General features: G+C 50.7%; 1 protein-coding gene across 3 annotated transcripts in view; it reads right to left on the bottom strand.

Moving 5' to 3' along the window:
- Znf385c (zinc finger protein 385C) overlaps nucleotides 1-12,418 on the bottom strand; it is a 50,440-nt gene extending 38,022 nt beyond the window's left edge. The window contains exon 1 of one of the 3 annotated variants that reach the window (XM_087909985.1): nucleotides 12,302-12,418. Coding sequence is in view for 2 of the 3 variants with exons in the window: in XM_087909984.1 (XP_087766110.1) it covers nucleotides 12,035-12,107 (73 nt within the window). In the remaining variant the exon portion in view is untranslated. Of the gene's footprint in view, nucleotides 1-12,034; nucleotides 12,269-12,301 lie in introns of those variants that run through there. The other 2 variants (XM_087909984.1, XM_087909983.1) reach the window with 2 other exon arrangements.
- Between the last annotated feature and the right edge of the window lie 1,861 nt (nucleotides 12,419-14,279).

Here is a 14,279-nt window from a genome sequence, read left to right as displayed (position 1 = left end):
TGCTCTACAGGAGGGACAGAGCCACCGGCCCCTCCCCCTCTCCTAAAATAGCTCTGAGCCACCATGTGGCCGGGGCGGCTCCTCATCAGCCGCAAATCCCCCTGAAATCAAATCCCCATCCTGCCCCAAGCAGGATGGCACCACCTCCTGCTACCACTGGGCTAAGCGCTGGCCTGGGCTCCCCTGATGGAAACCCGGACAGCCGTCCTTCACAGTGACCGGGACAATCATAAATCCCCAAATAATGAGACAGGCGCTGGGAACACAGAGTCAGACAGGGTGCTAATTGGGTGACTTCTGAGCAAGGATGCTTTGGGGACAACAGCTGGCCTCAGTTTCCCATCCGGAATGTTGGGATGGGGCAGCAGAATGGCCTCCGAGTCCCCGACTGGGTGGTTTCCAGACTCTCCCATCAGCCTCCCAGCCAGGTGAACCAGCGGCGCCAATCTGAAACATTCTATAGCTCAGCATAGAAGGGAATCCGGGCCCCCGCCCCAGCCCATCCAGTTCTCAAATCGGGAAGCCTGACTCATTTCCAGCACTGTCTTGTAATTGTGTCTTGGAGCTAAAGAACAAGCAGATCCTTTCCAGCATGCAGAGGGGCAAGCAGGCAGATTGCCCAGTACAGACACGGAGCTTGCTCCTCCTGTGAGGTCCCTAATGGATTCTTGGATGAACCCAGGGAGGCCCTTGGTGTGCAGCAAGCAGGCAGAGATTATCACATTATATGTTCAAAGGCTTTGCCCACGAAGGAATACAGCAGCTGAAACCATGACGCCCCAGCTCTACCACCCCCTTGGCCACAGGTGCTGCATATACACTGGGCAGGGATAGAGACAGGGGGATGGACAGGATGGCCTCTCTAGGACTAAGCCCTTTGGAGTTGATGAGATGGGGGGTGCGTGTGGAGAGGGGTGTGTCTCTGGGTGTAATTTGAGGGATTCACATGGTGTAACTGAATCAGGCTGATACATTTGTGTTACAACTTGGTCACTTATTAGCCATGAGGTTGGGAACGTGTCTCCTCTCCGCAATGGAAATGACAACACCAAGCACCCTGCAAACTGTAAAGCCCCATCCATGAGAAGGACAGAATCGTTAGTTACAGCAGAAGCGAGCAGGATTAGACCTCAGAAAGAACTTCCTCAGAGCTGTGCTTTCTAAACTAATGGCTCAAAAGTAGTAGCAAGACAAGCGGGCCTAGGTAGAACGCCAGAAAGCCTCAGGGTGCCGTCTCCAAGCAATGTCTAGGCTGATCCCCTCCCCCACTTGTCCATTATCTTGCACCCCAAAGCTGCCAACCTACCCTCAATCTTTCCCAGACCAGAGTCCATTCCTACTTGAACGTTTGACCTCCTCACTCAGCTTGGCAGAGCTGTCTGGGAATATGCAGAGAGGCCAGAGCTGGAAAGAAGGAGGCTAGAGAGTTTGGATAACCACCAACCAGCAGGGGCAGCCGTCGCCTCCTCGACATGCGACATGCACCAACAGCCATCTAGGAGGTAGTCAGATCATGGGAGGACTTCATGGGAGTTACCACCTGGAAGGGGGAACGTAGAGACCAAAGGCTGGGCTTCTCCTGGGACAACCTTGGCTCCCTTCCTCTTTCTTCAAGAGGGGCATTCAGAAGATGCCCACAGGAGTGCTGACTATAAGCCAGGGCCAACCCTAAGGAAATTAAGATCTCGAGGCTCCTGACCCACCCTCTATTTCCTGCACCTTTCATTTAATGAGCTAGCTGAGTGGGATCCTCCCCCCAAGTCCATCCCATGAACCTATAGTTGGTCCTTGATGGGAGACACAACCTAACCCATCCTAACTCAGGACGGAAGAGAGGGAGCTGAAGGTGATCCCGAGGGTTGAAGGAAGGGTGGCCCATTGGCCGAAAGAGCCAGTGGAAACATGGGATGGCCAGAATCCCATCTGGTCAACCAGGGAGCAGCTGACCACATCCATGCATCCTCCTCAGGTGACCTGTGGCATAGACCACTAAAAATCTGTCTTTCTTCTCTTTCTTCCAAAGCAGGGTCATATTTTGTAGCCCTGTCTGGCTTAGAACTGACTATATAGAACAGAGATGCTAATAGGGAAAGCTGGCTGAGCCCCAGGTTTGGCTTTGGGTGTCCTCATCCACCTGCCCCAGTGACATTGCTTGTTGTTTCCTAGGTTACCCGTCTCCATCTCCCGAATTCCACCTGGCTGCCATCTCAACCTGGGAAGATCTGTTCACCACACTCCTAGGCTGTCCTCCATCTTTAGGCTAGGCAGTGACCCCCAACACCCTGCTTTGTGTTCCGATGGACGTTAGCCTTTAGGGAATGAGGTCAGCTTCTTCCCATCACATGGCCCCAGCTGGACATCCCTCAGGGTATAACTTAACCTTAATGAAGGTGGTATCCAGTCTAGATCAGTTTCCCCCGGGACAGCTTCCTCGGCTGGGTCCTCAACAGCAGGGTTGTGACAGGGTTCCTCCTGATTTCTGTTCTACCCTACCCTGGATTTCCACTGCTCCCAAGAAGTGTGAATTCCACCCCCTTACTGTCCCTTGGCATGAGGACAATGTGTAACTATATGCATTAAGGTACACACAGTTTGGGAAACATCCTCCCTTTGAAAGACCCACATCTTTTAAGGAACCTGGCCTGAGGAGTGCCCACCTTGCTTTCCAGAAGCAAGAGTATGTAACTATAGGACCTGAGTTCAGATCTTGCCTCTAAGGTTCAGTTTCCCCTATGGGTAATATAAGGACAAAATCAATAGTACTCACTTAGTGGGTCTTTATTAGGGATTAAATGAGTCAGTATCTTTAAAGTGCTCGGTAAAGTTATCATGTGTAAAAACGCACACGATAACGTTATGTGTATGTGGCTAAAAAAATACTTAACGATTGTTCAGTCAACAAATAGTGCTGGCATTGTGCCAGGTCTGGGAAGCTGGGGTCTAGATCCCCATCTTACAGGTGAGGAAGTAACTTAGCCCCTATGACACCCAAACTTCAGGTGTGTGTCACCTCGAGGTTTCTCCCTTTCAGTACTTACAGGCCACTTCCTCACTCCTCGGGCGCCTGGCCTAGTCCAGGTGGGCACAGTGCCCCACATCGACAGAGGCCCCTTTGTACCCTTGCCCAGGTCACACCCTGAGCTCCAAGCCACAGCAGGACAAGCGCCCTGTGTCTGAGTCTGTGTTCAGGGCCAGGTCTGTGGCCAGTGGTTGCTCCAGTCACGTGACTCTGGATGGGTGGGGTCCTGCATCCCCTCCCCAGCAGGCATCCAGGGGCAGACACCCTGGGCATTGGTTCCTACTCGGCACAAACCATGGGGTCAGACTCTTGCTTCTGAGTTGTTTTTAATATCAGGAGGAAAGGAGGTGTGGGAGGCCATGATAGGATCCTAGGGGGTACTACCTTTTCTGTCTTGTGAAATCTTCAATCCTCTTATTCCTCCTGCCTGAACGGGAAACAGTGACCACCATACCTGGTTGCTCTGTCTGTACCTCCCTCTTCCTCCTCCTAAATATTCTGTACACATAGGCAGAACATGGAGTAGGGGGAATCTAAGAGGTAAATCACCCACCTAGCATGGGAAGGCCCTGGGTTTTAGCCTCAGCACTAAATAAATAAATAAACAAATAAATAAATAAAAACTCTAAGCACATCATGCTTATAAGCACTCAGGAGGCCGGTGAGATGACCTAGGCTCACAACCACCTGTAACTCCAGCTCCAGTGGATCCAATGTCCTCTTCTGGCCTCTCCAGGCCCCTGCATACATGTGGCATTAAACCCACATAGATGCATATGCACCACACATATAAATAAAAATAACCTTCAAAAATAATAAAATACATCTGCTTTTCTAAAACAAACAAACAAAAAAAAACCCCTCACTCATAATGTTTTTAAGCTTACAACTTTGCACTGGGCCATATCTCATAGTGGTCCATAGCCTCATGTGACCTGCAGACCTTAGGTTGGATGGCTGGGTCCTTCTGAGCCTCTTTCAAATCCTTCTCCCTTCTCCCAGCACCCCTCTCACCCTGCCCCTCCCACAGATTAACCGAGTTATAAATACTACTTGCGGACTAAAAATATTCCTGGTAGAAGTAACAGTGAGATGACCAGAAATTGGCTAGGAGAAAATTCATTCTTGACTGAAACCAACAAACCAATGTAATCTTGACCAGGGGTCTTGTTTCACTTTCCAATCTTCCCAAACTGCACAGGGTTACCTAGTCACACACACAATGGTGGAGCCTGGCGCTGAAAGCCTGCAGCTCCCAGACCGATGGGCAGATCAAATCCCGGGGCAACATGCACGAGGAATTGATGCTGATAAAAAGAATTTTAGTTGAAATTAAAATGGAGTGCCGCTCGCCTTTAATTCCAGCACTCGGGAGGCAGAGGTAGGCGGATCTCTGTGAGTTCGAGGTCAACCTGTTCTACAGAGTTCCAGGACAGGCTCCATAGCTACAGAGAAGCCCTGTTTCAAAAAACCAAATAAATGAATAAAATTGAATGAAAAGCACGGACACTTATTTGTTCCGCTGTAGGACATTTATTTGTTTCTCCATAGGGAGGGAAACTGAAAAAAAAAAAATCTCATCAAGGAATGAAGTTGGGTGAATCGAGTTCAAAGTAGAAAAATCTCCTCAAAAGTGCCCGGTATGGGCATATTTTGATTTAAAATGTTTGTATTCAAAACATCCTTGGGGTTAAAATATCCAGGCCAAAATACTCAGTGTTCACACCATCTATTTCCATACGGCTCTCATCTCCATCTGAGGGATACTCCAACCACACTAGGGTCTTTCTGTCCCTGGACCCTATCATGGCTCCTCCCACCCCCAAACCTGGACGTTTTGCCTTAGCACTCTTTAGCTCTGGACTCTTCCATCCTTCTGATTTGCATTTCCCCTGTGAGAAACTTCCTCACAGCCCTCTCTAAAATGGGTTTTCTGTCTTGTCTCCTTAAAAAAAAAAATTGTGTGTGTGTGTGTGTGTGTGTGTGTGTGCGTGTGCGCGTGTGCACGCGTGCACACACCCTCACCCCTGTGGAGGTCCAAGGAGAACTGACAGGGTTGGGTTCTCTCCTACCACATGGTCCTAGAAAGATCACTCAGGTCACCAATCTTCGTGGAAAGCGTTTCCCCCCAACAATCTGTCGTTTCTGTATTTTCACGACAAGTTCTCATATCCCCTAGACAAGACTGTAACTTTGGAATGTAGTAGATGATGGACTTGAACTTCTGATCTTTCTGCCTCCACCTCCCCAGTGCCAGGACCAGAGATGTGTACACTAGTGCATCCAGTTTATGGGGTGCTGGGGATCGAACTTGGGGCCAACCCAGTTGCATCCCTAGCTGCCTCTGTCTCCCCTTAGCCCCTTCTCTTTATGTTCCGTTGTTCTCTCTTGAATTCCCAAGGCAGATCCCAGGGTAGGCACTCGAAAAATGTTCATTGAGTGAATCATTGTCCTGGGACAAGGGATGGGGAAGCAGGATGGGACTCCCAGGGTTCTGGGAGGAAAGAGGGTCAGAGTATACAGTCACATCCCTTGCACACCCCTGACAGCAAGCTCCAGAGAGGCCCCTGTCAGCAGGAGAGAAAAGAGACCTACCAAGGCAGCTTATTCCCTGCCCCCACTCAGGCCCATCTTCCCAAGGATCACCCACACATGCCAACAGCTGCCCCAATCTGGACTGTCCCTTCATTCCTGGCTCCTACACTTGGCTGCTGGCAAGGCTGTCCAGGAAAACCTTGTGATCTCCACTCTGACTTCTTCACCGCTAACACACACCTCAACCTGAAGATCCTGGTTCAATAGCCTTAGCCTTAAGTAAGGGCTAGTCAAATTCCCAATTAGCACTTAGCTGGTTAAAAATTAGCTTTTTTTTAAAAAAAAAAAAAAAAAAAAAGCTTTGAGTCCCTTTCCCCCACAGGAAGCTGCTAACTAGGACATCAAATCTCAGAATGAGGTCACAGAACTACTGCCTAGCCTTATCCTCCCTTCCCAGCCAGAGCCACAGGTTCAGGATGAGGAGTCCTGGGTGGAAGGAAGGTCCTTCAGGAGGTGGGCCAAAGAGGAGAGTAGGAAAGCCAGAGGCCAACCAGGTGGTGGTGGCACACACCTTTAATCCCAGCACTCAGGAGGCAGAGGCAGGTGGATCTCTGTGAGTACGGCTTGGCCTGGTCTAAAGACTTAGTTCCAGGACACCCATGGCTATACCCTGTCTTTAAAAACCAAAACCAAACCAACAAACAAAGGAAAAAGGAAAGCCAGAGGCCAGTGCACTCTGTGGGTCTTTTTGCTCAAGGAGACCTGGGTTCAAAGCTGCACTCTGATGCAAGAGTTGGCCCTGAGCAAGTAGCTTTGACCTGTGCACTTGCCTATCACTTGCAAAAGGGACTTTTACTTCTGTGGTGTTCACTGGCCTGAACCACACAGCTCTGGATTGACAGTGTGAAGTCAAGCGCCTGGAAGACCCTGGGGTCCCAGGTACGCCTCCTATGGAGATCCTAGAAGGGGCCATGTAATGGTTCATCTTGTTAATTTGATGGTATTTAGAATCACCATAGAAATAATTCTCCTGGCATGTTTGTGAGGGATTACCCAGGTTAGGCTGAGGTAGGAAGATCCACCCTACATGTTGGCAGCACCATTCACTTTGCTGGGGTCCTCAATAAAATAAAGAGGAACTGAGCACCTGAATTCATCTCTTTGCTCCACGGCTTCTGACCCAACCCTAACCCTAACCATAACGACTAGCTGCCTCCTGTTCCTGCCTCACTTGATCTGAGAGGCTGGACCTTCCGACTGTGTACCTTCTGACTGTGCGCCAAAATGAACCTTTTCTTCCTCAAGATGCCTCTGTCTGGTGTTTTGTCATAATGATGAGAGAACTATCCAAGCCCAAGATAGAATCCTTCCTCTCTCAGGTATCACTGAATGGCCAAGTCAAGCTCAGCCAAAGAGGACAAGCTGAATGATGGGCAGATTTCTCCTGAGTTCTAGAGTTCAAGACGCGCATTCCCCACATTTCTTTGCCACCCCCCGCCTCCGCAGAAAACACAAAGGTTCTGGTTTCTAACATCTCCTGGCATCCCCTTCTAGAATTCTCAAAGCAGGATGAGACTGGCATCATGTAGGAATTGGCAAGGTGAGGCCAGGAGGGTGGGGAGGAGAGGTGCTGGGCCCCAGAGGGCAATGAGAGAGGCAGGGCAGCTGAGATGTGGCCAGGGCTCTCCATGGGCATCTGGAGTTTGGGAGGGTCTGTGGATCTGGCTCTCACCACACCCAAGGAAACCTTAGGCAAATAAACAAGCAGCCAATACAGCAAGGCCTGTGTGGGAGTTGTGGCTATAGTGTGGCCAGCAGCAGGGACCAGAGAGGCCAGAGGACTGTTAGAGAGGCCCCGTGGCCACAGTGGCGGAAAGGCTGGAGCAGGGTGGGGGCACAGTGGTGGTTTGGAGCAGGAAGTTGGGCCTGGGGTGCATGGGTTGAACTTGGCAGCTTCAAGGTAAAAAGAAAGGTGTTGATTCAGCCTGGTTCTTATCCACACATCTTCTGAGGGAGGTTCCGAGTCCTTGCCTTCCGCTTAAGGTCAAACTGAAAACAAGACAGACAAGGAGCTGCCCCTCCATCACTCTGAACCCCCAGTTCTGCTTCCAGGCTGATGATTCATTGAACAATATTCCATTTCTAGAGCCAGAGTTCTCAATAGAGGAGCAGGGGCAGAGGCGCCAAAATGAACCTATTGTCTGCAGGTCCTGATATCCCTCATTTGCTTGGAGGAGGAGAGGGGCCCAGAAGTGACAGTAGTGCCCCAGGATGCTTTGCCACTTTCTGTGACCTAGAGACACTCATTCATACTGTTCCCTTGAGCTTCTTCAAGAGAATGAGTCCCAGAGACACAGACTAACTAAGCTCAGAGGTACAAACAAGGAGCTAGGGGTGTTGACTCCTATCTGCAACTCCAGCATTTAGGAGGCTAAAGCAAGAAGATTGCTGTGATTTTGGAGGTCAGCCTCACTTACACAGTGAGTTCATGAGCCAGTCTGAGCTATAGATGAAGATCTTGTTTTCAAAATAAAACAAAGCAGACACAGAGACAGAACTACAGAGCCTTGTAGCCAGAGAGAAAAATGTGTGTGTGTGTGTGTGAGAGAGAGAGAGAGAGAAACAGAGAGAGACAGAGACAGAGACAGAGACAGAGAAAAAAGAGGAGGGAGAGAGAGAAGGGAGGAGAAGAAAGAAAGAACAGCAGAGACAGGGAGAGGGGAAACAGGAATGGAACACACAGCAGGGAGATGATAAACACATTCATAGACTAAAGCAGAAGGGGAACCAAGAACTGCATAGACAGGCAGACTAGAGATGAGATTCAGGTCCCCTAGACACTCCTGAGAATATGAGGGGCTGAACACCAAGTCCCTAGGGGCTTGAGGGAGTCCCAAGAAGGTGGTGCTATTGCCTTCTGTCTCCAACACTAAGGCACTGCAGACTCCTGACACACACATACACCCCCCGCCCCCCCCCCCCCCCCCCGCCCGTTACCACCAAGTAAATCAGCCTTTGGCCACTGGAACTGATGGGTCACCCAAGAGGGAAAGGAGGCTGTGAATGTAGGAAGGGCATAGGGTACACACTGTAGGCCGTCAGAGTCACCGTACAAGGGTGTCCACAAGAGACTTAGTGCTCAGGGATGGTTTGTGAGCCAGGTAGCATGAGAGAGTACATGTATGTGGGTGGGTGTGTCTATTTCCATTAAAAAAAAAATAAAACTTTGCAATGTTAAAGATGTCAAAGTGATGGGCTGGTCCCCAAACAGCCCAATAAGAATCATGACTGAGCAGAGCTAGTCACAAAAGAGATGGCAGGACTTTGTCTTCTGAGCAGACAGTATGTCCAGGGGCCACAGGGCCCTCCACAGCAGCTTAGAACACCATGGCACTTATATTGTCATGAGGGATGACTCCAGTCACCAGCTAACTGGCCCCCAAACTCCCGAAGAAGCCGCTCCTCCCTGACTGTGGGTGTGAGAGGGCATGGTGGGATGGGATGGAGGGATAGGAGACGTGGTGGATGTTCAGCCTTGCCTTTCTCTGATCTGGTTTCCATCCCTCTTGTTGCTGCATGCAAGCTTATTTTGTCCTTGCTCCTTGGGAGCAGAAAGCGCCAGATCCTTGCCACGCTGGAAAGAAAAGCAAGCTCTCCTCCCCATCCCTTCCCACTCAAGCATGATAGGACATTAAAAAAAAAATGTCCCAATTTTTAGTTAGAGAATGAGGTCAGGAAGCCCAAGGGGGGACCGCTTATCGGTAACAACTGACAATTTTCATTTCACCTTGAAATTCCCTCCTTGTCTAGACGTGTTTGGCCCAAGCCCAGTTTTACGGCCACTTTACCAGAGGAGAGAAATATAGAGAAGGAGCTAAACAAATGGCACTTGGGGTCACAGATTCAGCCAGGTCCCCTGTCACCTTTGCAGGGCCCCCAGAGCAAGAACACCGTGGCTGGTGGTCTGCTGACACAGGTCTAAATATCTTAACGCTCTAATGGTCTGGTGGCATAGGCCTGTAGTCCAAGCTGCCTGAGAAGCTGAGGCAGGAGGATTGCTTCAAGTTTAAGGCCTGTCTGAATGACTTTGCCAGACCTTGTCCTCAAAAAACAAAACAAAACAAAAAGGCTGGGATATGACTCCGGGGTAGACTTCTTGTCTAGCACACACAAAGCCCTAGGTTTGGGCCCCAGTACTGTAAAATTACAACACTAAATATTTTAAAGTTATAGCTCTTGTTAATGAAATGTCCAATATTTTTGAGATAAGGTCAAATATATACTAAGCTAGCCTTAAACTCTAAATCCCCCCCCCGCCCCGTTTATCTAAATCAGCTAAACTTCTGATCCCCCTGACTCTGCCTCCCAAGTCCTAGGATTATAGGCAGGTTCCACTCTACCTGGTTTTATGCAGTGCTGGGGTAGACCCCAGGGTCTTGGGCATGCTTGACAAGCCCTCCGCCAACCGAGCTCCACCCGTTCCATAAATTAGTTTCTAACACCCTACCTTGACAGTTATACCAGGCGACCTAGGAGACCAGGCTTAAGTTCAGGTTTTCCTGCTTTCCTGTCTCACACCAAAATGACATCACTGTAGAGAGATAGCTTCCTTCCCACCCTGGCTCCAGCCACCCCTACCCTTACTACCTTGCCACCGCCAGGCCAGCCACATTCTCTGCACCACAAGGACCACTGACACAGATGCCTGGCCTCAGTCTACTTCCGGCCACAGGCCCTGTAAGATGGTGTGCTTGCTGGGCAAACACTCTGCCAACTGAGCTGTGTCCCCTGAGCCTTGAGCGTGTGGTCCTGATGCTCAGCACTGCTGACTACATTTGACAGAAGACACTGAGAACAGAGTGCTTGGAAGCACCCAGGCTAGGGCATGTGGGCACTGCCCCCCTTGCCCGGATTTTAAGAGTACTCAGGGGTTGGCCTTCTTTGGTGGCCACCAGAGCTAGATAGAGCCAGGGCTTGACGCTCTCCCTCCCTCCACTGGAGGGCAGTTCGGACAATCCCCAGGCAGGATTATTTATCTTCCTGGAAAAACCCAAGCCAGTTTGATCCCAACTTGTGGATTTCTGGAGGCAGGGAGGGCAGGGAGCTGACGCCAACAGGGAATTTCTGTCAAGCTGGGTCTCTAAACCAGAGCTTGTTCCATTTAGGCACAGCCCCAAGTGGGCCCCTGCAGCTCCCTGGCTCCTGCCTCACCCTGCAGATGAAAGGCAACAGAAATAAGGCGACAGAGCCAGGAGTAAGGGGTTCTGGGCAGCACAGAAATGGGAACCAGCAGGGGGCCAAGCCTGGTAGGGAAGATATGCTGGGCATCTCTCTTTCTGGACAAGCTTTAAAAAATTTCCACCCCGCCCCCACCCCCTGCAGATAGGCTTTGCTGTCCTATCCAGGAGGGGACACTTAGACCTGTTGAGCCGGGCGCCAGGACTATGTTAAGTAAGCGCTCCTCCTGCGTATTCTCATTAAATCCCAGCAGCCACCCTACGAAGTGGGTTCTATCCTTATCCCCGGTTTCAAGTAAGGAAGCAAGTCCAGAGGCAGAGGTGACAGGACTCAGCGCTAACCTACCCCGAAGTTCCCCTTCCCTATAACTCACTGCCTCCCAGAAGCAAGCAGCTAGCTATCCCAGAACCCGAAGAGATGGTCAGAAATGAGCGAGAAGGACCAGTGAGATGGTTTAGTAGGTACAGGCACTTGCTGCCAAGCCTGAAGATCTGAGTTCAATTCCCCAGCACCCACACACATGGTGGAAAGCAATAATGAACTCCAGCAAATCGGACTTTAACCTACACACATGCATGCTTACACACACATACACACATACACACACACACACACATAAATTGAGGAAGAATTTACTGACAGTGATGATGGTGTTTGGGGAGGAGACCATGGAATGAGAATCTAGAAGGCCATGAAAAATTCTCTCCCCTAGTCGCCACTTCAGTCTACCCAAAAACTCTGTTCCACACCCCAGGGCTCTTTGCTTTATTTAAGTGGTCCAGGAGGTTCCTAGCTGTCTCTCCTTTGTGGCTCAGGGAGCCCAGCATCACAGCTGGGTTAGCTCAGATTGCCTTTTTCAGAAAACCTTCCCTGGGAGTCCTGGGAGACAGAGTCCCACCCTAAAGTCCAAATCCCACATGAGGGAGTACCATCATCACATGCCTGCCTTCCTCTCTGTCTCCGTAGCCTGACTTCAAAACAAGACAGAATGAACCTGCTGAGCCCGGGGCCAGTATTTCCTCACACACACCTCCAGGCTGCATCTATACCCAAGTGCAAATGCAGATGACCCGGGGACACCAGAAAACCCAGGTCCCACTCAAGTAGGCAGCAGCTGTCACCTCACTTGTCCCCAGAATAGAAACCTTTCAGTTCATTTCATCACTCCAAACATCTGTGAAAGATACTGCCCTGGGACCCATTCAGGACACTTGGGGTGACGAACCCCCATCCCACACACACCTGCTGCCCTCCGGAACACTTTAGGGTCTACTACCCGATGCTGCTTTCCCCAGCGCTCGGATCCTGGCAACATCACGTTCAGCCAGTGGGTCCTTCCAACTTCCTCAGAGTTAAGTCGCACACACGCTCCTTAAACCCAGACAGAGAACGTCTCTGGGGGTCCCTTAGGTTATAGACGAGGGCAGGGGACAGGAGAAGGCGCTGCTTTATCCTCCAGGGCTGCCCTCGAGGTCCTCAGTGGGGACCCGCCAGCATTGCTTGTCTTACCTGCAGGAACGAGACAGAGCCAGCGGTGGCCACCTGCTCTCGCCTGATTTGCTGCTTCGCAGAGGTTCTGGGCTCACCGGCTGGCTGGCCGGGGGCGGGGCCGAGCCGGGAGGGGCGGGGTCTCTTGTCCCACCCCAGTCCCAGCAGTGAGGAGTCTCTATGAACTTGAGGTGGCCAGTAGGGCCCAGAACAGGGTCACTGGGAGTTCCGGTTTCTTTTCTGCTTTCTCCCTCACTTCCCTTTTGAAACAGGGTCTTATGCAGTCCAGGGTTACCTTGAGTTCTTGGTCCTCCAGCCTCCAGATGCTAGGATTACATGCATGTGCCACCACTCGGGCTTAGCTCCCCCTTTCCTCCCTACCTCCTTTCCTCCCTACCCCCTTTCCTCCTTACCCCCTTTTTCTTTCTCCTCCTTTCTCTCTTTTCTTTCTTTCTTCCCATTCTTCCCTCCTTCCTCTCTTTTTCTTTTCTTTTCTTTTCTTTTCTTTCGTTCTTCTTTTTTTTTGTTGTTGTTGTTGTTGAAGGCAAGGTTTCACTCAGGCCTTGAACTAGTCAGCTAACACCAGTTCTTCCTCAGCCTCCCAAGCACCAGGACAAGAGGCAATGAACCACCACACACTTAACTTCCTGAAGGTTAGGACACTTGGGTCCTCCTGACCTTCTAAAACTCGCTCTTTCAGACAGCCTGATCCAAATGGTCACAAGCCTGACTCCATCAGAAGACCCCAGCCCACCGCAGTAGCGAGATAGCCTTGCTGGAACCTCCCTCCCCCTAGTCTGAGGCTCTTGCAAAATTGAAGATGTGGGGAGGGGGGGGATAGGGCCCCTCCTCTAAAGGCCAGCTCCCCATTCAGGGCTCAATCACGTAGAGATTCAGGCTCTGGGACGATGTTAGGTGTCCATCTTTTTCCTTTCTCCTTGCAACACAGGGCCCACCACCCCCTCCGTCCACAGACACCCTCGCAGGTCCCTCAGCTGTCACTGTTTAGCACAGGAATGACAGGCGTCCGGATTCCGTGAGTCCAGTCACATTCAAGGCCATTGAGGTTAGCACGTTCTGCCCCTGCCACCCCCCCCCATCAGTCGCTAATTTTATTGACCTGTAAAAGGCACGTTCCTGGCTGGTGGAGGAACTAACTCAGGGCACAGTGGGGAGTGGACAAACAAAAGGCAGCCACGAAGGACAAGGACCCCTGAAGAGGAAGGTGATCTCTGAGAGGGGTTTCCTCAGAGCGAAGATAGATGCCCAAGAGTGGAAGAGAAATTTTAGCTCTCAGTCAGCAAAGACTGGGAGAAGAGAGAATGAGTTATTTTCCATCCACTCTGAGGCAGGGCGAGGATGAAGCAGGAGAGGTGAAGGTTGAATGGCAGGAAGAACTGTCATTCTCCTGCCACATCTCTACCCTAACCCTTTCCTCCCCCCCTTGAAGGTGACTCTTGCCTGCTGGGCCTCTTACTACAGAAATAGCCCTTTCCCTGAAGAATCAACCTAGATCTTGCCTCTCTTAAAACGAGAACAAAAAATGTAGGCCTTTGCAGCTCATTCCCCCTATGCCATGCCTACCTCATCCCAGCCCTCAATCCATCAGGTTCTCTTCGCCCAGGTGAGAAGGGGAAATAAGAAGGGAGCAGAGGGGGGGACACAATGGCCTCAAATGGGGGCTTTTTAGACCTGGGAACGGATCCCAGAGCCTCTTCCGTGCTAGGTGTGTCCTCTGCCCATGAACCCTGTCTTCAACACCTCCGATTCATCCTGCTGATGGCCTACATGAGGGTTGGACAACGAAGAGATTTTTCTTTTTTCTTTTTTTCTTCAGAGTGGATCTCTTGTAGCCCAGGCTGGCTTCAAACTCACTATGTAGCCAAGGATGACTTTGAACTTACTTTCACGACAGTTATTGCTCACGTTGTGTGTGTGTGTGTGATGTGTGTGCGCACACGAATGCACTGTGGTGCACGTGAGGAGGTCTGAGAACAAC

This window comes from Myodes glareolus, chromosome 9, assembly GCF_982192425.1.
Source record: "Myodes glareolus chromosome 9, mMyoGla1.1, whole genome shotgun sequence".
NCBI classification, from domain to species: Eukaryota; Metazoa; Chordata; class Mammalia; order Rodentia; family Cricetidae; genus Myodes; species Myodes glareolus.
This window is presented reverse-complemented; position numbering and strand designations above follow the sequence as displayed.